The sequence below is a fragment of the Cynoglossus semilaevis genome, chromosome 4 (assembly GCF_000523025.1).
Source record: "Cynoglossus semilaevis isolate Cse_v1.0 chromosome 4, Cse_v1.0, whole genome shotgun sequence".
Lineage (NCBI taxonomy): Eukaryota > Metazoa > Chordata > Actinopteri > Pleuronectiformes > Cynoglossidae > Cynoglossus > Cynoglossus semilaevis.
In genome coordinates this window covers 4,812,637-4,836,819 of record NC_024310.1, presented here as the reverse complement: position 1 = coordinate 4,836,819, position 24,183 = coordinate 4,812,637, and the positions used below count along the sequence as shown (strand labels likewise).

Here is a 24,183-nt window from a genome sequence, read left to right as displayed (position 1 = left end):
TCAATAGTAGGTAAATGGACTGACTCGGGATGCGCTGATGAGCGATGACATTATTTATGTCATCAGGTGTTATGCTGTGCGTTGATTGGCTGTGAGGCATTTGAGACATCGCAGGGGGAAAAAAAATCAAAATATTGTATAAGTTATAAAATCAAAAATCAAAATATTGTATAAGTTACGAGATTTTGAGTGGGAACGTATTGCACAAATTTGATATTTACTGACAACTGGTAACATTTGGTTCACTCATCATTCAAGAGACTTCTTCAGTTTTAACGCGCTAGCAATACACTTGTTTGTCCACCAGGGGAAAATGCAGTTAACTGTCCAATTTGACAAAAATCTGCACAAAGAAATAATGGAAGGGTCTGCAATTACAAGTCAATACAGCGCCAATTTGTTACAGAAAGAATGTGGAGACAGGAGGACGAGTACCTCAGTGTACAGGGCACTGCTTTCACTCACAGGGAGAATTATTAGATCATGAGTTATGCTGATGGCCAGGTCCTGGTTCATGTCAGCACCTCTTTCTCCATCACTCCCTCAGTGGCCACTGCAGACCCTTCCCTGAGAGCTACACGTCAATGTCAGCAAAGCATCATCAGACAGATGCTATGTATGCAGAGCTACAGCAGAATGACAACAACAAAACACAGATGCTTATCAGCTATGAGGAGTTGAGTTTCTCTTTTCTTGCAATAACATAGACTGTACACACACTCGGCAAATGCCTGGACTCAAATTAGGGAGAAAATGGGCTAACGTTGACTATTTAATTGTAATACCGCACTTAATGAAAAGGCTTGGAATGAGAAAAAAAAAAGTCTGCTGAAGCACACGCGTTAAAACCATAGACAAAATGTTCATATATGGTAAAGTCTTGAAGGACAAATAGAACTTCTGCCTGGATTTCCATGTACAGTCCTACGCATTCTTGAAACTCTCATAACTCACAGAGAGATGTTCAGGATGGACAGTAAAGGAATTTAATGCCGTAGACCCAGGATTAGCATCCAGAGTGAACCGCACGGCTAAGTTTGCTTAGATGAGCGATTGAAGTTGGAAAAAGTACAGGTAAAAAAATAACGCTGTACAACAGAACCGTAACATCAACACCAGAAAGTTTGGTGTGTGTACTTACTTGTATCACACAGGTGTGTGACACGTGTGTTTACTATTGAGCTGTTTATTAAGCTAAAATGTTCTATATATATTATATATATATATAAATATATATAAGGTTTAAAAAATACGGTTCAGTTTTAAAAATAAATTTTTTTATTAGTCCACAGACAAAAAAACCATCCACACATGCAGGAATAAAAATGTGTGTTTTAAAGAAGGTTGTAAAGACAATGTGGGATTAGATTTACATGCACAAAACATCAGGCCATTTTTCAAAGGTTTTGTACTTAGTATTTGAGGCCATGAGTACAATGCATGAGAAAGCATTTTAATTGTGTTTGGGGTTCAGTCCATGACATGGATGAGAGAACAACAGAAGACGGCATCTGGATTCAGCCAAATCTGTTGAAACGCAAAAAATGTTGTTGTTGTATAAAAATAGGTTCATTAATAAAACACACAGTGATACATCAACAATCTCTGGCTTTAGTTCTAAAGAGTGTAGATTTGGTTAAAAAAAATTGCTTTGAAACGCCAGGCAGGCACTGACTGAAATTTATGTTACTTAAATTTCCACATAAAACCCGGGTCATTCTCATTATAAAGAAGCTAGGTATAAGCCCCTCATGGAGCACATTTTAACCGAGCCTAGTAAGTATCTCCACTAAGAGAACCTTGTGTTTTTTAGTCCATCTGGAAGTCATTGAGTGGGAATCTGGCCGTTTCTCTCTCCACAACATCGTACAACCCTTCCTTAATGTCCTCCCATAATCCCACGTAACAGCCGCTTAGGCTTGGCTGGCCCATTTTGACTCACAGAGGGGCTTAAGTTAGCTATCTTGTAAAAAAAGAAAAGAAATGGCTTACTTTTTCGGCAAGCTGCTCCAAAAAGACACTTTAAATATCTGGGGGGGATTTAATATCAAGTCCATTAGGGCTTTTCTGGAGCCTTGTAAATAGTCAATTAGTGAATAATTTTTTATTTGATCCACATGCAAAAAGATAAGATGGGGAAGAAAAAGACAAGGAGAGTCGGGGGATTTTCTCATTTGGCATTTCTGAGGTTATCATTCACCGACACGGGCGTGGGGCGACATTGTGGAATTACGAAACCGAGACATGCTGAGGTGTTTTGGGTTTTTTTTTGCTTTAACTCCTCTTGATTTACCGACTTATTGTTTTGAGGGAAGCCAGCAGCATAGTACTAGCAGATGGATGACCTAGAGTGGACAATAGAGTGAGATGCTGGAGGATTGGGCCAGGACATTAAACCTCTCACTTGGGTGAGGGGGGACTTTAACTGTGTTTGTGTCCCTTGTTCAAACTTACAGCTGCAGCATAAAACGAAGCAAATGCTGTTTGTATCACAACATTTCAAAGTACTTTTAGAGTGAAACATCTGTGAATTATTTACCATTACGACACCAGAAAACTAATTTTTATATCAGACAAACCCTTCAGCGCTGATGTCAGCAGGGAAACACACAGAAAAATCAAGTGTTGCTTTTGAATTGGTGGTTTTACAAGAATGTTTGTGTGGAACCAAAACAAACAAATAAACAAAGACTCATGTTAGGGAGATGTGCAAAATCACACGTACACAACACCACAAATGTCCTGCTCTGACTATCCCTAGATGAGTTACTAATTGGAAGCATCTCTGGGAAGTTTGTGATGGAAAAACTCACCCACGATTCCAGGAAGTTTGTGATGGAAAAACTCACCCATGATTCTAGTTTGGGGTAATGAAAATGTTTGAGTGAAACATGTTTTCATTGATCACTGAAGACTAGTCAGTGGGATTTTTACATGTGCTGTACATAAGAGCTAGTTCATACGTTGATAATATTAATGACATCCACTTTAAAATTACTCAGAAAGAAGGATGATCAAGAGGTCCATAAATCAGTCGTCTAACAGCCATCCAAATGTGTTCTTACACACATATTAAGCCAGTAAGTGATGTCAGAGCCTGTGATTCTATGAAATTAACACTTTATGGGTTTCAAGATTTGGAGAAATTAAAAAAAAAACTGTGCTGACCAACCTAAAATGTCACACATGTACTACAGTCTTCAATAATATATTATAGATATAGATAACGATATTATATTATATTATAGATATATAAAGACATTTCCATGTTAGTAAAGAGCTTGAAAAAAATAACTGTTTATAATAAACTTGATTGAGACATACTGTATAAAGAGCAAAACTATTCTCTTTTAACCCCCTTATATATACCCTTCTTCAATTGTAGCCCGGTGGCTTTTCAATAACTAGCTCTTATACAAGCACCAAGACACCAAGCACCGTCTCCAATGAGATTCCTCACAGCTACGTGACTCTTATGAATCACTTGAAACCAAAGTGAAGAGAACTGATAGCAGCGGTGCTCACATGCAGTAGGAAAAGCCTGAGGAGACGTGCAACTGAAAACATTGGTATGCAAAGACGTGATGTGGAGAGATTCCCCTGGAGCACCTCCACCCTCTACTGGTTGAAATGTGTCACAACACAACAGACTTCCAGGCCGCTCAAATGTCAGAGGTGGAGCATATGACATTTGACTTATGGCAAACAGAGTCTGCAGAGTCCATTTATTAGTTATTCCTACAATAATAAAATATTTTATTTTTGTACGATTTGCCAACGCAATGTAACAAACACATATTCATTCAATTTTTAAACGCAATGTAACAAACACATATTCATTAAATCTTTGTCAATATTGATAATTTATTTTTCTATTTATTGATTGTATTTTAAAAGACCTATTATATTATAATATATCAAACTGGATGCTAGTCTTTAAAAAAAGGCTGGATGCAGGCAACAGTATGCAGTATGACTCTTTGCCTCTTTGACTACAGTCCAACACGGCCAAGGAAAGGTGGGATTCACAGGCCAAAGCGGTCACATATATCCCTCTAAGACGTTCGTCCTCAGATAAGTCTGTAATCACAATGCTCTAAGCTCCTGGCTCCTTGGAGCTGTGTCTTTAGCTGTCGGCCCGGTGAGGATCAAGTATTTAGTGCGGTTTATGGGGATCACATGCTGCCGATGGGCAGGTTAGCTGGAGGAGGGACAATCCTGATAAAGGTGATTAAGTATCTAAAGAAAGGTCGGCAGGACAGGGAGGTGCAGGACGGCCAGGTTCATCGTTCTGCACACCCCACTTGTGGCCCATGATTGGAACGTATGAAACATGTTCCTGCATTTTACTACACCCTATGTGGAACGATAGTGTCAATGCTAAGTGGACATGCAAAGTTATGGGCTGCATGCAGGAAGTGACTTGAATCAGTCTGAACAGGAAGTTACACAAGAGAAGAAGGGGATTCTGAATCAAAAATTAAATTTGACTGTATTAAAATTGTCTTTTAAGCCTCAGTGTGTTTTCTTTACACACTCGAACTCAAGGGTTAAAAACAATGCTATTTTCCTTCTGTCTAATACATCTGGTCCACTTCCATGTGAATACTGAGTATGGGAAGATAACACTGATATACTGCTCCCACCCTCCACCCTCTGCACCCCCGTCTCTTCATGGGTCTGTGTGAGCGTGACAGAGAGGACAGTAGAGACAGGTGTCCTGCTGTCAGAGTCCACCGGCTGCATCCCATCATACAGCTTAGACTTTGGGAAAAGACTGGTCACTGACAGAGTTTGGCAGCTTAGACTTTGGGAAAAGACTGGTCTCTGACAGAGTTTGGTCTAAACTCCTGCTCAGTCCAGCTACTCTATATCACTTCAATATACTATAAATATATATATTTATATATAAATATATAAATATATATGTCCTCATAAAGTATAGCTATGCGTACATCCACACACACATACATACACACATGTACAGCCATGTTCTTATTTTTAAATATATTATATATCAATTGTGTTCATATATAATTTTTTTTGACAACTATCTAATACATTTTCTTATAATGCTGCCCATAAATCTGTGTAATTGCCCTCTAATGGTCATTTGATAGAATACACTGATCAGGACATTCAGTGTTTGCCTAAATAATGAATTTTATAACATAAAGTCTATGATTAGAAGACAATCATTTTGTCTTTTGACAAATTGTGACACGGTCCTACCTGAAATGACCTTCATTGATTTCTTTCCATTTACTCTCATTCTAAGTGCTTACTACAGACAATATTTGTTTTAACAATGTATTCTGGTTAAAATAAGTGAGATGTCAAAACCTGACCTTGACCTTCCGGTTTAACCCGAGGTGTCCCTACAGCAGGTGTTGGATTACTTTTCCAGGAGACATGACTATTAGCCTATATCCTGCTTTCCGAGAATACAGTAAGAGGACTTTGCACAGGTAAGAAAAGGTAAATGTACGGATTTAAGTTCTTAGCCCTAACTCTTAAGAGTCTTAGCCTGTGATTTGTGGCTCATCCCCTCTGAGCTCAGGCTGTGACGATCTGCCAAAGCCCGGCCATCAAATCAGGTGTCTACTTAACGCAGTGCTGCCAGGTTGACTGGGGCGAAGGCTAAAGAAGGGGTCATACATCCTGTTAGCGTAGCCGTTTGAAAGGGTATTTAAAAGGTGATCTCCTTATGTTGGATTGGAAATCACACAAATAACGTGTTCCCAAACAGCTCCTCCAAGGATTGTGACAACAATGAAACACTGACAGGACGAGAGGAGAAAATAATACAAGTATAACTAAACTTAAGTATTCAGAGAAGTTTCTAAGATCCCAGATTGACCTGTCTATTCTTCAGCCTTCTGTCCTTTATCAACTCAAGTGTTTGTTTGGTGTCTCGTCTTGTAGCCCTCGCCTTCTATCAAGAGGCAGTGAGGGAAAAACAAGTGCAGCGATTGTCATCACCAGGGACAGGAAGGGTGGGTGATGGCATCCTCCATATCTGCCCTGATAATATAAATTTAAAAAAAGAGACATTTGTTTGTCCAAACACGCTTTTTCATACTGTCTTATAACTGGCCAAAGAAAGAAGAAGTGACCAGATTTCACACGTGTTTAAGTTTTAAACGACACAATTACTTAAAAGAAAAGGGGTAGATGAAAGAGCGTGTCACGTGAGGAAACGTCTAATTGCTCAAATAGTTGGTTATCGCTGGACCTGATCTCCCTGGCACACATGGACCACGCAATGACCAGCAACATCTGTGATAGCATAAACAACATCCTAATTCAATTACGCAATCAGGAAGTTAACAAGACGGTGCGTCTGCAGAACTGTACTGGTCTGAGGGAAGGTTCCCTGAGGTGTAGTGCGCAGAACGCATCCTCAGAGATAAGTGCCTGGGCCTGGACATGTAGATGAAGATCAAGACAAGCACTGGTGATGGGAGCAATATTTACATCCACTAAACTAAACAATGGGAGCAATATTTACATCCACTAAACCAAACACATGGTCCCTCAACTGAGTTAGAGTAGATGATTGTTTAGAAATCAGCAGGGTATATACAGTCAAATCCCAATGTGCTTTGCAGTTCAAATTAGGTGACAGTTTCTGATAACCTCTTTATGACCTGCGAGGATTAAAAGCCGTTTAAAGAAAGACATTTGCAGGAGTCATTTGCAGGAGTCATGATGAGGCACAACTATAACTAGAACAGGTAAATGAATGATGTCGTGAATAAACACATAAAATCTCAGTGAAATATTCACAAAATTCAGTACACAGGTGGCGCTATTTCTACTAAAACATTATCTAGAGGTAAACCAGAAAAGGTTCAACTATAACGCCCAAAAGTTTTTAATAAATTGTACTGCCCTTCAGGGACATACACTTTCAATTATGCCCATCTGTGTGGAATATTCTGGAGTGACGATGCTCTCTTACAACATCCTGTTTTGTCTGACTGACTTCACAGCTCTTAATCCCTCTCTAAACAATCTCATGTTAGTTTTATATCACCTGCAAAAGTAACAGAAACAGAAAAGGGGAGACCTCCTGTGTTCAGATATCCATAATAGTTGAGGAAACTGCAGCATGTTGTTTAGTTTAGGGTAGAAGAAGTTCTCACCTATGGTTTCTCAGTGATCCTGACCTAATCACTGTCATCATCTTTTATTTAGTAAGGAACAAAATAAGAATAAAACAGAATTCTAGTGTTAGAATAAGAAATCGACTCATTTATATCCTAGACGTTTTCTGAACTGACACCTTGGGGGATGGACACTCAAAATAAATGTATTTTTTTAACAGAGAGGACCACACAATATTTTGTCTTTGACCCTCACAATTTTAGAAGCTGGAGACGACAGTTCGATGGGCTGGATTTGGCCCATGGGTCACTAGTTGATGATCAGTGTCCTAGAGCTTTATAAGTAAAAATATTAATTATTTGTAAGGTCAAAGGAGGTTGGATCCAATCTCAGCAGTCACTGGACGAGGTTCACCCTGGACGGTTCACTCAACCACTCTTAACTACAGTATAGTCATTTAAAAAATGTCCGATTAACACAATGTGATGTTCAAATCATCTGTCATTCTTTTTCACTACAAATGAACGACTGCTCTGCTCTTTTTCAAAGCGTGTTTCTCCATTTGCACCCAGTGCAAACCCCTCAGAATGGAGTTTCCTCTGAGAGACAGCTGTCAAGCAGACTCCAAGAGCAAACATCGCACTTTTATTCATACCCATGTGCAAACATACACACGCAGACAGACAAGCAAATATGTGCCTACAGTCCAAACTGAAAAGGAGAGAGAGATGGAGCGCTCTCCACGGCACACACACTCCTCCACCGCCTGAGGGGCAGCAGCTCCACTCCCTTGTTTTCTCTGCAGCCTGTTCTTGTTGCTTCTGCATGTTTGTCCTGCTGCCAGGTCATAGAGTGTGTGTTTACAAGGTGAGAGCGAGTGGAGATCAGATTGTTAGGTGACATGTTTATTTTGGAAAATCCATGTTTGGTTTGTGCGCCTCACAGTTGACACGCTTAGCTATATTAGTTATCATTTTTGTCATGCAGATCGCGAACACGGACCGTACATTAATCACAACTTTGTAATGTCTTTTACTGGGGAAGTGTGGCATGTTTACAATTATTACACCTAAGGGTGGCGTGGAGCTATCGCAATTAGGCTACATAAATTAATTTATATAATCGTACCAATACATATCCCAATGTGTGAATCTCAGGGGGGAATTGCAATGATTTGTAATCTTTTTTTTATTTAATGAGAAAAGCATTTTTTTGTATGAATTTAATTGTTTGAAATGGGTTGGGTTGTGGGCGGTCTCAACAATAGTCCCATCTACAGAAGTTTGGGAGCCAGTTGATTAGAGGAACTCTTCAGAGAACCTCCTGCATCCTGTCCACAAACACGATGTGGACAGAATTTTAACAGTATATCCACTTAAAAAGATACAAATATATTATCGTTAAATCTTACAAATGTCCAGACATCATTGACTAAAGAGCACAGACTACTGAGGCTGACTGGGATATGTTTCTCTGCGTGTGAAAGTGAAGCTTTTAATACGTAACTGCGTGTGTCAACATGGAGCTGTTAAACTGTCACATAAAACAAAATTTTAACAATATTTTCAATGAGCGTGACATTGTGTCATCACCGCCGCCCTTTGTCAGTTAAACAAACAGACACTAAGTTGAGACAAAATCAAAGCCGAGCAATTAGAAGTTCTAGGAGACTAGGAGCGATGTTGCAGCACTGCTGATGTCATCTCTGCTCACATGTTGACCCAGTGGTACCCTGAGCAACACACAGTGCTCTGGCTATAATCTGTCTCTAAATGTTTATGCACTGGACTCAAGCAATGCCATAATAGTAAATGGCTTTAGAACAAGCCCTGACTGGATGGGGGCACTGAACAAAGTGAACAGACTTTTCTGCTAACTCATGTTGGTAATGCATCTTCAGCAGGGATACTCATATTGGTTTAGGCTCAGAAGACACTGGTGTCATAACATTGGACTTTGTATCACTTGTATCACTGTTTTAAATGTATTTTAGGTGGTGAAGTGCAAAATAAAAGCAAACAAAACAAGAGAGTTGGGGGGAGGGGGTCACCTCTGCTCACTTTGCAAAGATTTGATGAGCAGAAAACGTTCAAGAAAAAAGATGTGACATCATTTATAACGACCAAACAGATGACAGGGTAAAAATCTAGTGAGATCCAGCATAGTGGTTTAATGACAGGAGTCGGTGCAGCTTGTGTAGGTAAACAGTGCCCCGATCTGTTCACAGTGAGTAAGACAAACAGCAGAGACTTGATTCTCTGCAGGGCAGCGTGTGGAGGGTAACCAGGCTTAAAGACTCAAGCAGGAGGTGGGCAAAGGCAAAGACAGCATGTCTGCAACACCTTCGTGTCACAGAAAAAGGATTACGAAGTTACCCCATGATCAGTGTACACTGATGCACGCACACAGGAGTGAAGGCTGCCCTATTAAGTGGAGACCTAGCTGTCGTAAGCACAGCAGGGGTGCGGGGGCCTCTGTTCCCCCGAAACTGGGTCACGATTGGAAAATCACGAGAGGAGAGAAAGATGGAGAGATGGTCGAGGGGCTCTGTCCTATTTACCTGCCCACCCCTCTTTATACATGCATGCTGTACGTGGCTGAAATTTCACACAGCTGAAATGGGACTACACTTTAAACCTCCCTTTGTTCTTCTGTCAATAATTGTGTTTGCACTCTCATGAGTCCGTGGCTTTAGATATTTGCTGCTGCACCTCTCCCACCTACATGACTGAGTGATGTATACCTCTGCTGCTGTGAGGGGATTAAACATAGTTCGCAGTTACTGACACGTTTTTCTGCACAGCCTTTTATCTTCTCAGTCGGCCTCCCAGTTTCACACTGTATGAGCAAACAGTGACTGTAAAAACAGGATCACAGAAAAACAATGGGAAAAAAAGTAGAAGGTCACAGTAGGACAGACACAGGCAAAAACATATGTCCTTTTATCTGCGTTATGTCAAAATCTGACACATCACAGGCTTTTAAAAATTTGTATATTTAATTTGTAGATTTTTATCTTTTAAGGGTAAGAAAAAAAGGTTGGAAAAAAGTGAAAAAACAGTGGTCTATTCTTTATGCTAGTTCTGATAGGGAACGGTTTTACTCTTGTCTGGTTTCAGGTGCAGAAATATTTGTAAGTATTGTAGATTCTACATTAATATATTCTTATCAAACTGTCAAAATGACTTAAAAAATGTAAGTTTAAAAAAATGTATATGACTTTTGCACTGTAAAAACATTTATGCTGGATATGAAGGAGTCAATAATGCAAAGCTCTTTTTCCACCAATGAAAAATGACATTCTCTAAAGTTAGTGTGTGACTGTAGACTGTACAATATGTACAGTAGGGCCCAGTGCATTCAAGTCGCAAAAGTCATAAAAATTGATAAAATTCAAACCAAGGAAAGAGGATTGTGGCAGGACCACAGCATGTGGTATCATAAAAAACTGTATTTAAATTATGAAAAAAATAAAAAAAATAAATATTACAAATGTAAAGAATGATATAGATTTTGAATATTGTCCAGCCCCGTATCGTCAGCACTATAACGGATTTAAAAGTAGTTACAGCCCCAAAGGAACAATTCAAAGAGACAGTGCCACAAAACCCAAAGGAACAATTCAAAGAGACAGTGCTTGACAGACAGTGCCACAAAACACAAAACACAATCCTGAAGATAATAATATTTAACTTTAGCTATTAAAGCAATACTCTCACTGTACACCAGTATTGAATAAGGAGTTGTATTTGCGTCATAGTATTAGCAAATATTCGAATGCTCTTCACTGAGAAACCGCCGTCCTTTACATCACAGTTATAGCTCAAACACCAGTGTGAACATAGACACACACATACACGCAAACACACTCAAACAAACGGCTCTGTGAAACCTTTCATGGCCAAATTGAAAGGCTTTTAGGTTTGTTCAGTACATTTGGAGAAAGTCACCTACAAAGTCAGCAGGGTAAATATGAAAAGAGATGGGCTTTGGAACTGAAGAAACAATAAATCAGAAAGACAACTTTGGGCAGCACCTGTTGTGGAGCTGCACCAGCGGGCGGAGGAGACAAAGGCTGAGCATTATGCTGCTGTTGTAAAGCACATGCAAGTCTGTTTGCTTTAGAGGTGTTGCCTCGCCTGCTTCAGCAGCTGTGTGCTGCAGGGACGCCCGTGGCTTTTGTTTTTCTGACACGAACAGGCGGGTGAACACTGATGTGTGACTAAACTCCTATTAAACGTCCCAAAGTAGGACAGTTTCTGCTGGACACCTGCGTGCTCAGATATACGCCTCGTCAGCTCCGTGTTGTTCAGGAGCAGCATCAAAGTGTGGGATGTTGAATGTCGGGATCAGTAAAGCGATAGGAAGATGTCGAACCACCTACTAGTTAAATTATAATAAGGTTATTAAGTTATCAAGAACTTTTTCTCTAGCGCCCCCTTTTCTAGAAAAGATAATTGCTCAGCTCATCCAGCTTTTTTTAAAGCACAACATTAATGTAAACTGCTGGGCCCGAATGCAATAGCTCTATGGCCCCTAGAGAGGGCATGCCCCCCACTTTGATGTTAATCCTAATATTATATGTATGTTCTATGTATACATATATCTCGCTGGAACGGAAAGACAAATGACAGTGTGTTATGTCTTTCATACATTTGTATTTGTGCCTAATCCAAATGATGGAATTATTAATATGGAAAAAGTCAAAAAATGTGCAAAACTATATCTCGAAAATTAGCAACAATAAAAGCAGCGATAAGGTGATGGGCAGTGGAATTATGGGATATGATACTGATGTAATTAACACGTGCACTTTGACAGCTATGATTATTGTTACTGTTTGGATCAAACTGTTGGTACAAGCCCTAGTAGTAGCTGTTGTCTGTAAGGTACACCTAAAAGTACTAGCGATGTAACCTTTGTTGTCTGCTCTTCGATCTGCTTAAGAAAACAGTTCTGCCCTATACAAACCTGGCCACCCAAACACACATGCAGAGCAGAAACCATGAAGGGGAAATTCACAGAGCTCAATTCTGTGTCGCAATTGTTGTCTGTCTGTCTACGCCTCCGAGTCAAGCCTTCAACAACAAAACCGGATTAATTCAAACTTCAATTGGAGGAAAAGGCACGTCTTGTATTCAACACTTCTGAACCTCCTATTTTACTTTTTTTTTTTTTGCATTGAGCCGGCGCTCCATTATAATATGAGAGAAACTGCTGAATGCCCGACACAGAGCAGAGAGAAAGTGGAATTATCCTGTTTAAACAAAGATGGGTTGAGAAGTGTCATTCCCACGGCGAGGTGTGCCAGCGGGCTTTGAAAAGTGTGATGAGTCAGGACAAGCTCTCAGCTCTGTTTCCACAGAATTAAACTTTGAGTGTGTCCTGTTTGATTTGAAGAGCTAAACTCGTTAAACAGTCTTATCTGTCATCACCTTCAGAATCTACTAAGTGGCCAGAACAAAGAACCTTCCCGTCAACACTGGGGTGGGATTTTCCTTAATTATTCATATGAATGCGGGTGGTGTTTGTAAACCTAAATTAGAGGACTACATGTTGTTATTTTTTAAACGACAACGGTAAATGGACCAATCTTACGTTCATTTACATCACTGAGTCACAGAGATGTTCCACTGGTTTACTTTAAAGCTGTGATCTCGGCAGCTAAACACGTAATATTTACTCAGGTCGGACCACCAACAGCACAGCCGCCCCACTCCTCCCACTTTTCAACACACTATAACTATAACTTAGCCTTTTGACAAGCAGCTTTGACAGCTACTAATATGTCATCTTTCACCTACACGATGTCAAAAAGAAAAAGCCGATCCATCATTTCAGGAGCGAAAAGCTGAGAATTTAGCCCGGGATGAGTGAGTGGTTACATGAACTGCTGAAATATTTGCTGAGGGATTCGAAAATGCAGGAGTGCTTAAGCGTATCTGAGGGAGTTTCCCCACATCTGCCGTGTGTGAGCATCAACAGACCAAAAACATCATCCTTCAGGGGAAGTCGTGTGGTAAGGCGTTGGAACTGGAGGGGAAGTTTAAAATACTGTAAAATAACAAATCACAATAAATTCCTCTGACTGTGTTTAATTGGTGTGCAAATTTTTTTTTTTGGAAACAGCTGGAAGGCCAGCTCCAGGAGGATGAGGAGAATTAGGGCGGAGGGGGTAAAGGTGGGTTGGTTAGAAGCCCGTCCACCCTTACAATCCAAGACTGCACTGCAAATTCTTTCTAGGGCTGTCAGTTAAATGGTTAAAAATGAACCTAAACACAAGGCAGCTGTGGATTAATCAGATTTAATCAGGAAATAAATAAATAATGATAAAAAAAAATATCCAGAACTGATAATTACTATTAATATCCCAATATTTATTTAAGTATTATTTTTAATATATATATGTATATATATATATATAACTATATGTGTCTATATCTGTGTCCCACAGTTAAGATGATCATATTTACTACTGTACTTTACTACTTTAAGTACTGCCACTGACCATCACGTACTTGTGGGAGAAAAGTGAGAATTTAAGAAAACTCTTACATCAATCAATTGTATTGATTGGTTGACCAGAGAATCTTTTCTATTTCTTCCTCTCATGTAAGAGGTTTAAATATATTGACTGGGCAAAGACAACATTTGTGCTCACAAATCAATAATTACTATCTTCTCTTCGTAAAAAGAAATTAAATTACTTGCTGTAAGTGAAGGAAGGGACTTATATATTGAAATATTGGAAATTATATATAGATTAAATAGGAAAGAAAATATGAGCCATAGAGAAAATGAAATGTTAATGTTAAGAACCGTACACAACCAAGCCTTGATTACCCTAGCACTGGCTCAGCGAATCACATTGAGGGTCAAAAGTTTAACCGATTAAAAGTTTCTCATCCTGTGGTTATTATTGCAGAACATGTAAAAATGGCTAATTACTAATTCTTAAAGCCGCCCTGATGGGACTTTACCCCAGTATGAACAACAAAAAGAGCATCAGGCTTTTAGCTGACAAATGGCTGGCACAATCACACTTATAGTATTACCCAGCTTACGGTGTAAGTACATGAAGATGAGCCCAAACAATGGATGTCTATATCAAGATTAGTCAACTCACAAAACCACAAAGGAAGATTAGGTGTCTAATTCCACTGACCCTCTGAAATAAATCGGGGTTTATCATCCGAGGAGCTCCAAACTTACGACTCCAGCCAAGTTCTAACAGCTGTTCCAGTAGACAGATTAATAAAGAGCCTCCACGACCACATGATCCGATCAACTCCTCTCTATCAGACTCTATGTGTGACTCAGAAATCAATTTCTTTAAATATTTGCAAAAAGCTTCACAATTAAGGCAGTTTATTTAGTTTAATATAAAGCAATAGATTTGTGTTTTTGTACTTACATTTAATCGATTCTAACTCTTCCTTTATGATTTTCTTCATTTTATTTTGCAAATAAGGTCGCATTCGTTTACATTCCATATTTATATTTCTCCCATTAAATGATTCAGATTCTGTGTTAAATCCTATTGAGATTTACTTTTAAAGACAGTTGATAGCAGGTATTGAGAATGTTCTGATGAAGAGGACAGGGTCAATATAAAAGTTGTTAAACTGTTAAGCTGTTGCATAATGCCTGCAAAGTTGTTAGCAGAGCGTCAAGCCCAATGCCGACAGCCATGCACCCGCGTAACTTTGACGCATGCAAACTGCAGCCTGGGTGTCTGGCAATTTACTGCACCCAGATGAACTCCAAAGCTTCACATGCAACATGGTGTGTGTCAAAATCACAGCGGAACAGCAGGAACATGAAAAGCCTCATGCGATCTTTGAGAAAAAAAAAAAAAGCAGACCTGACTGTTTACTAGAAAGACAAATGACAAATGGAGGGATTAGAAGCACATTGTTAACCAGATGGTCAAAATGTCTTTGCTTTGTCATAAACAAGTCCATAATCAAGAGGTGAAGTTTCTACAACAGTCTAGACTCAAATAACTTTGGATTGTTTTATTAATACAATTAAATAAAAAATATTATTATTCATGTAAATTCTGGGACATTTAGGCCTTTAGCAGATCCTCATTTCTATAGAATATTTTTGTATGTGTAATGTGTAATCACATTATAATTTTAATGCAATAATTACTGGTAAATTATATAATATACCATAAAATAATCATTAGTATATAAATTATTTTTGTCATTTTTTGATGATAACCAAGCATAATTACCAGAGATAGGGTAATAAACTGTGCCTTATTTTTATACTATTATTATACTATTAAATAACAATACGTTGATAACTGAAGCAATTATGTATTTACTCTTACCTTTTCCCTATATACTATGACATAAAAAATTTGTTTAATTGTCATGATTATATTGGTACAGTGTGATTTAGGTTTGAAAGTTTGGAAAGTAGTAGTTGACCTTAAGTTACAGGGTCCACCGGGGTTAATCTTTTTAATCTGCCGGGCCACAGTAATAATCCCAACAGTGACTGACCTTTACAACTCTACTGGAACAAAAACACGATACAGTTACTGCGAGACAGACACTCCTGGAAACTGTAATTATTTTGACTGGTGTAGGAATGGGATTAGAGAGGCAGGATTAATTAACGGCTACATGGAGGATCCCTTACAATAGATGTGTTTAGAAAACCTATGTGCCATAGGTGTTTATCCTTTAAAAATTAAAAAAAAGGACAAGATTTAGTGTTAATCAAACACTAAGCAGTGGTGAACAGTTACTGGCAGCACAGAGACATGTCCTGTCTGTAAACCCTGTCTTTGAAGGGAAGCTGGAGGATTAACAATTCATCGAGGCCGTGGAACCAGCTCAAACCAGTCGAAGCTGTGAAACTGCACTAAATTGTAGTGCCACCGTGTTCAGTTACGACTGTACGTCAGATTATAGGGGAGCAGTGGATATTGATCAACGAGGGCCTCTTGGCACAACATGTGTTCACGTTGCACAAGTTAGTGTTTACAAGAAACAAACAGACAACAGAGCTGTAATGGGAGGCTGCTTGATGACATCAGCACGCCGCACCATACAGCTTTATATGCGGTGAGGTCAGAAGTGTGCTTAAGTAGTGCAACAGGCCTTAATGTCAAGGCTAATAATTATTATTTAAAGAAAACTAACCTTACATTAAAGCTACTTATTTTCATCTGCCCGACAAAAACGGCTATCTTTATGACTTTTTCCATAGGCAAACAACTGCAAACATGACTGGGGAAATTGTCTTAATCTTCCTTTAACTCATCCATGAGCTGGAAACCCCGGCAGTGTTGAAATCCTACTCTACTGTGAGAATCTTGTTACCACAAATGATGCAGGTGTTCAAAGAGGAGGGTCTTTGAACACTTCATAGACATCATATACAAAGGTAAAGATTAGAAAGACTGAGGATTTTTCCAGAAGTTAACATCAAAGATAAATAAATCAACCCTTTTCCTACATTTACACAAAGCAGGTTTTTACCTGATCTTTAGACCTGTCTTCTGGGTACTGCGTCTCTGCTGCCATTAAAGCTGTGGATGAAGCAGATCTTTGGGACACGCAGACTTTACACTGCATGAATCTGCTGACGGAGCAGTCCTGACTGTTCCACAGGGCGTTATATGCTGCAAGAACAAGCAGAGAGAAACAAACTTCAGAAATGGCTCAATGATATGATATCCTCAGCCACAAATGTTTTTATCATTATTTCAGTGAGTATCAACTTTTGCCTCAAATTTGGTTCTCAATATTTATTCTCACTTCTGTGCAATTTGGTGCAAACTCACTGGTCTAAGGATAAACCCACTTTTTCCTAATGTCCAACAAAACTGTCACCAACAGGTGTTTAATCTCACCTGGTAACCTGTTATCCCAGTAAGGTTCCAGGGCTGCTCTCAAGGCCTTTAGAGAAGCAGGACTTTGTACAAGCAGGAGTGTGTCTGAACCGTGTAGAGATGATGGTTCTGTCTGACACTGGCAGTGTTTGGTGGCTGATGCAGGCTGACGCCACAGTTCGCTACTCAGAGAGGTTAGATTTCCAAAGTCACGTGCATCCCATCGAAGTGACCCTAAACAAAGAGGCCACAGCAAGAATTAATTAAGTGTAGATTTAAGTGATGTTGATTAGTTATTGTTGTTAACTGTGGTGAAGAAACAAAGATTTACTAAGTGCATCAGGGAGAAGTTCTGTTTCACACATACTGCAGTAGAGTCCCACACAGCATGGAGTCTGCTCTTTCACTGTCTGTGGGGAAAACAAAAAAACAAAAACAAATGTTCCGTGTGTCATGGACTATCACTCATTTGCTACAAATAAAGTGAGATGTTGCTGACTCTTTCCTTTTCTTTTGCTGACGCTTTGGTACATCTTCTGCGTGTTTTCTTGGAATTCCTCTGCACATTTATCACTTCAGTGAAAGACAAAGTGAGATTTGAGGTTTTATTTAAAGTTAGCTGAATAGCATAGGAGCAAAATTACCAAAAGTAAAAATTAAACTAAACTACTTAGCTACAGCAGACAACAATAGCAAAGGTAAATGCAAACTTAAAGAAAGCCACTTCTATTTATGCTCCAACACCATTGGAAAGGCGACTTGCAAAAGTATTTCTGGTATCTTCTGTTTTATTGATAGTGTGTTGAATCGTCAGTCTCAACAGCCTCACGTTGTACGTTACCCTCAGAGTGATGACCTGTCCTGCTGCCATTCTCTTTGTCCAGGTCTGAACCGAGGCTCTGCACTCTCCTGCCTCTGATTCTGGAAGCCCTGCTCTTCACATTTACAGTCACTACCTTTAGGTCATGATCCTCTCTGACCTCGGTCGTCCTCCTCTGGCTGCTCTGTGGTTCACCCTTCACACAGGTCACTCTATCTACACTCTCAAAGTCACAGCCTGCACCTGTCAATTAAAATGAGGTCATATATTAAGGAAACAAGTCTGCAAAACAAATAGCTGACATTAATGCAACTCAAGAGGCCACACAGTAGAAGAATGATCAATCAGTAAAAAGATTGCAGGTGGTTTAATTTCCTGTTTTACTGTATGTAAAGCTTACTGCCAAGTTTTGCTCCCACTCCATCTCTGTGAAGAATCCAGTTTTAGGAAATCAATAAATAAAATTTGTAAGATTTCAGAATGTCAATTGACCTTTTTTTTTTTTTTACCAAGGTTTTCTTTGTTTGGCCTGATGTATCCTTGGTGTAACGTCAGTGATTTGGGATTAGCAGCAGAATTAGTCAAATGGGCAAAAATTGAACCATTTACGGTCATTACTCAGTCTTCCAGTGGCAGGTTGTCTGTTAAGAGCTTAAGAGACACATTTGCAGGACTCTCTACACCCTGCTTTGATGATGTTAACGAGTAGTCCATGCACAATGACAGACATGAGGGTCTCAGGGGGGCAGTTGATGAGCAAAGAAAGGCACTAAATGAACACTTGTCCACTCTGTCAGTCTAAGGAAATCACACAGTGGCCAAGTTTACGCTGTAACGAGACAAATCACATCAGTATAATCAGGTTTAATCTAATTCCTCCGTCTCTCTTCAACTTACCTTGTTTGATGATTCTGCATTTACCACCAACTTGATTCAATCACCCGACTGTCAGCCAATCACGTTGACCCATCATAGCTGATTACTACACATACATACTGAGCATGCAGAACCTTTACCTTACCATTCCAGAAAAAGGTCAACAGAATAAAGGTCAAAGATTAAATCAACATCATGTTTACATACATATATATATATATATATATATATATATATATATATATATATATATATATATATATATTAAAGTTCAATCTAATCTAATGTAATCTAACAAAAACATTAGTTGGTTAAATGTTCTTGTCTGACAATTATCAGCTATTTCGTGTGAACCATCAGTTACATTAGCATCTATGTCAGTGAGATGCATTCGGGCTAGAAAACAAATAAATACAAAGAGCTAAAATTATTATTTTTTATTGTGATTAAAATAATTTGCATGAATGAGTTCTGTGACAGTCAAACCAGTGTGGAACCACACACTCATCTCACTAATGACTGAAGCACATAATTACAAGTGGAAAACCATCGCTGTTTGTTAGGTCCAATCAGGCGTGTTTAACCTCAAGTGTGTAAAGTGCTACGGTCAGAACGTACACATCATAAAAAACAACTGAACGATAGCGTGACATCTGCTGATGACTTGGCGTTTGCATTTTAATGATTTGATGAACCTCACATTCAATCAGTGCCGCAGCCTGAGTCAATGTTGGCCAGTTACGTGTTAACTGAGCGGAGGCTTTAAGGGCCATGAGATGATTTTGCATGTGCAGCTGATTGGGGGAGGCAGCGTGATGAAGTTCTGGGGTGTGTGAGCCACTGCTCCAAGGCAAGAATGGGATTTTAGGTTTCTTCTAATATCCACTTTGTTTAAAATAAAAAACCCCAAACGTATTCGTAGTGCTAGTGGAATGAAAATAAAGTGTTCATATCAAATAATTTGAAATAAGAAATTAGGGCACGTGTTGTGCGTAAAACATTTCCCATCATACACGGCTATGCAGTCTTTGTTTGTACTCTGACATGTGACTTATTTTGATAAGGTCACAGCGTTTGTTCAATTTCCGCAGTTAGTTACCTGCTTGGGTTGAGGGAGGTTTCTGTCTGGACCTGGACAGTCTGCGGAGTCTACTGTGCGATTGGCTGTGGTTAACCACCTGCTCTGTGTCCTCACACTGCTTCTGTTCTTTTGTCCCTTCTACGTGTCCCTGCGGCAGCTCTGTGCTCTTCTTACTCTCCTCACTGGCTGAATTATCACCCTGTCTATCAGAGTCAGAGGTTTGCCCACGGCCCTGAACCTGCAAAGAGTTAAGAAGTGGTTCTGAACCTATCACAGCAGGTGGCTCAGCCTTTATTTCTGTCTCTTCACTGGTCTCATCTCCTTCTCCGTCAAACAGCTCTGGAGTACAGAAGAGGGTCTGATCGTCATCTTCCTCTGGATTGTCTGCTGAGGGTGCTTCACTTTCGCACCTAGGAGGTTCTGTTATTGAAGATGGCCCCAGAGCCAGACTGTCTGGTTCCACTTTAATTTCATTAGAGGCGCCTCTGTCCTCTTGTTGAAGACAAGACACCTCAGCCTCAGTCCTGTGTGGAGAGGTGATCTGCTCTTTCTCCTGGTTCTCAGGATGATTAGCTGCCTCGAGGTGACAACTGGAATCACTGGATGGTTTCGCTTTGAAGATAGCCTTCTTGAAACAGTTGTTAATTGGGGTGGAGGTGAAAATGTGAAACAAAGACTGAGTTGTTCTCGTCTGATCAGAGAGGGAGTTTGGTGACTTTAATAGGTCTGTGTAAAGGAAACAGAAATAAGTGTTAAATTATCTGTGGAATTTTAAATAGCAAAAATAACAACGACAAAACAGTCAAACATTTATGTTGAGACAGAACATAAAAGTGTACAGACAGATGTCTGTCAAGGCTGTTTTTAAGAGGAAACGTATAGATGCCAAAATTACGCTCAATATAACCCAAACAAAAGTCAAGGGGATTTAATTAAAAGCAACAGTCCAACATCTGCTCATCAGCTCGCTCCAGCGCCACTCAGGCATGCAAAAGACCTTACAGTAATGAGGCAAGCCACTCAACTGATCCCATGGCCCCTGCCCCCAACACCCCCCTCCAACTATGAAGGAGAAGAGAGGGCGTCTGTCCCTCTACCGCCCTTATCAGCCGCACAGAACTCAACCTTGCCCTGACCTCCACAGACAAAGGGAGCAGCACCAAGACAATGCTGAAACATGTCATCCCTGCATAGTTCCCTGTGCTAATGTCATCATACCCATAGACCCTTTAGCATTTACCCATGTTTCACTGGGACCCAGTATGAGTACAGTAAAGTATTTGGTGCTATTTAGATAGCCATTTCCTTTTTAAAGCAAACAAACACATACACAATAAAAAACACACATCAGAGACCTTTTACTGGGTCACTGATTGACTTATTTCATGTCACAATGAATGCTGGATTCAACTTGTCTCTGCACTTGATGATCAGAGACATAATGGTCACTTGCTTTATTTTAGGTAAAACATATAAACTTCAGAGCATCTCACCTGGGCGTCCATTTTGTTCTGTTTTAAACTGTGTTGAAGAACATGGTTTGGCTGTGGGAAGGTTTTTGTTCTGCAAAGGGTCAGGCTTCGGTTTCTCACATCTGACAGGTGTCCTGGGCAGGGGGACCTGGGACAGACCTTCTCCATCCAAATCTATCGTGAACTGATGCTTTTGGGATGAGTCAGTGCAGCAGCCGGTCTGACTGTCTGCAGGGACCGTGTCTGTGCTCTGCTGCAGCTGAGAGAATGCCACCAGAGACTGCATGGCATTGCTGTAGGTGTCATGATGTTGGACAAGCTGGCGAACCCATTTGGAGAGACCTGAGATTAAACAGAAGGACATGTCAGAGGCAGTCCCTCAGCTTGGTCTTTCAATGGATAACTATTGCCATCTAGTGTTCAAGTCAGGAGTGCTTGTAGCTCAAAGGTGGCGGCTCAGCTCATGAATAACTTACCTGTGATGTATTTATTAGGATTGTTCCTGAAGCGGTCGTCCACTAGAATCAGAGCGCCCCAGTCTTTCCTATGGCGGATACACCTGGAAAATAATGTACAGTAGGTGGTGTAATTGGTCATTTGATTGAAAATGTAAAATATATTTCATGCCACTTCTCCAATGATACAATAGGATCACTGGAACTACTTTTACAAAAATCAAATCCAGACATAAAACTTATGACTAAAATCCCCCTCAAAAGCAGACATTCACCTCCCAAGGGCCTGGTTTAAGGCTCTGTAGGCTTGAATCTCATACCAGCGATGACCTGGTAAAAGACCTCTGGACTTGCAGTGCTGGTCATTGTATTTCATCTTAAGTTCAACCTGAAAACACAGATAAAAAAGGACATTTTAATTTTATTCCTCATCAACATCACAAAAAAACAATACATGAGACATGGACATTGCTCTATGACTGTTTTAAGATAAACAATTTATTGGTAATATTTTGATGTTGCAATTTCATCACCTACATTTAAGAAACAGATAAACATGCTTTTGGTTTAAAAATCTGTCTGATGGCTAAGAGACTAAGTTGGGTCCACACAGGGGACAGGCAAGGTAGTCTAGGTGACATGAAGCATCCCTGCACAAAAATGCCAGAAAGGCATCCATCCATTTAGATCTGTCACCGCTGGTTTTAGCAGTAACCTTTCAGAATTGACATGTGAAAAGTTCAGCAGCTGTCTGACTGGATGCCAGGAAGGGCCGTTTGCTGGAGGAGCTCTAACTGCATTTGACAGGTACCGTGTGTTTGCCCTGAGCCACTGGACGTCATGGCAGGTGCCTCCTGTTACCTCAAGTACCCCAACCGGCTCAACTGTGACCAGTCTGATCTCCTACACCCATAAGCAGGCATTGAAAGACCACTGGAAATTGACACTTGAAGTGTTTCATGACATGATTTAAAGAAAGTGAGTTTGTTCAATGAAGCCACAAGAGAAGTGCAGAACGTCTGCATAATCATGGCTTTTAACTATAAAAAACGATCTTCTAAACGTTGCCGTTTTTGTGGTGCGATGTATGTCAGCGTGTGAGACACCAGAGGAGTTATAGTTTTTGTGGTGCGATGTATGTCAGCGTATGAGACACCAGAGACACCAACATCCACTTCCAAACCCACAGATTAGACAGAGAGGACAGTAGCCTCCAGTTGACAGTGTCATCTAAATGTGATCACAGTCCATTTCAGAGCTTTCAGAGCTATCACATCCTCGCTCAGGTCCATGTCACCATCCAATCCAACATGACAGTTTGCATATGTGAAAAAGTTCAATTCTGGCTTCTAGCAAAACTATTAAATGTGCAAGAAACCACCAGCCATTGCATTTCAAAGGTCAAGTGATCACCCGGTTGTTTTAGCTCTGTTATCCACAGCTACCTGTTTATCCCCAAAAAAAAAAACATGCTACACCAGCAGATGATTCACAGATGAATGCATCTGCCTGAGCTATATTTTACACTGTGTCTGTGTGTGTGTGTGCATCAGTGACAGCGTGCACGCCCGTGGCACACCAGGACGTCTTCTGTCTGTCACCAAGATTGCTGAGCGCCTCATTTGCTACATGGGCAGCAAGGTGACAGCTGAGTGGCCAGCTTGGAACACAGTGTCCATGTGTGGGTAGGACAAAATGCCAATGGTGGTTAAGATTTGATATTTTAGTCACTGGATTCTGTACATGAAGAAACATCCACCCAAACCATTTGTAAATGAGAGTATTCTTTTGTTAAAGCATTTTTCATAGCTGCCTTTAAGTACACACAGTGCTATTAGTTATACACGTATATCATTACATTGAAACAGAACCCTGAGACCCTCATAGACTCATGAGTCCAAATAAAGCCATAAACACTCAGTACTGACGTTTCTGTGCACACATCGAGGGCAATGCTAAGATTATACAGTTTCTTTCTTTGCTCTCATACAACCCAATGTGTTTGTGTCATTGATCACAGGTGAAACCTAAGAGACTGCTCCATTATGACATGACTGCATCCCTTTGTTACTGAGGATACAATTTCCACTGGAGTGGGCCGGTGACCATCCCTGGAGAAAAGCAGCTAAAAGACACTCAACTTGATTAATCTGCACCTGTCATGTTTCTTCTAAAATCAGAAACATTAGGAGGGAAATATTAAAATCTGTGATTTGCAAATATTGTACAAGACGCAGATGAAACGACAAGCAAACTAAAATGAATTAGCTTTGTTTTGTTTTATTTTATTAAGAAAATCTCTTAATTCTACATAAGCAAAAATCAGTGTACGTTTTACGGAGCTGGCCTGTGGTGCTGACAGGCAGCAATCATCTATTACCCTGCATTCCTTCAGTGTCTGATGATGAAGCCACATGTACAGAGTTCCGAGTCTGCCTGGAGCATCCATCATTCCCTCCTGCTTAACAATGGCCGTGAACTCAACGGCATTCCCGCGCAATTCTTCACATGCTCAC

General features: G+C 40.0%; 1 protein-coding gene across 5 annotated transcripts in view; it reads right to left on the bottom strand.

The window, feature by feature from the left end:
* brip1 (BRCA1 interacting helicase 1) overlaps positions 1 to 24,183 on the bottom strand; it is a 64,044-nt gene that overhangs the window by 20,089 nt on the left and 19,772 nt on the right. For 4 of the 5 annotated variants that reach the window (XM_008308679.3, XM_008308681.3, XM_025055019.1 and 1 more), the window contains exons 17-25: positions 21,943 to 22,055; positions 21,689 to 21,771; positions 21,234 to 21,554; positions 19,759 to 20,466; positions 17,805 to 18,026; positions 17,463 to 17,536; positions 17,295 to 17,373; positions 16,985 to 17,197; positions 16,611 to 16,753 (exon numbers count right to left, since the gene is read on the bottom strand). In XM_008308679.3, the coding sequence (XP_008306901.1) occupies positions 16,611 to 16,753; positions 16,985 to 17,197; positions 17,295 to 17,373; positions 17,463 to 17,536; positions 17,805 to 18,026; positions 19,759 to 20,466; positions 21,234 to 21,554; positions 21,689 to 21,771; positions 21,943 to 22,055 (1,956 nt within the window). Of the gene's footprint in view, positions 1 to 1,290; positions 1,528 to 16,610; positions 16,754 to 16,984; positions 17,198 to 17,294; positions 17,374 to 17,462; positions 17,537 to 17,804; positions 18,027 to 19,758; positions 20,467 to 21,233; positions 21,555 to 21,688; positions 21,772 to 21,942; positions 22,056 to 24,183 lie in introns of those variants that run through there. The other variant, XM_008308684.3, reaches the window with a different exon arrangement.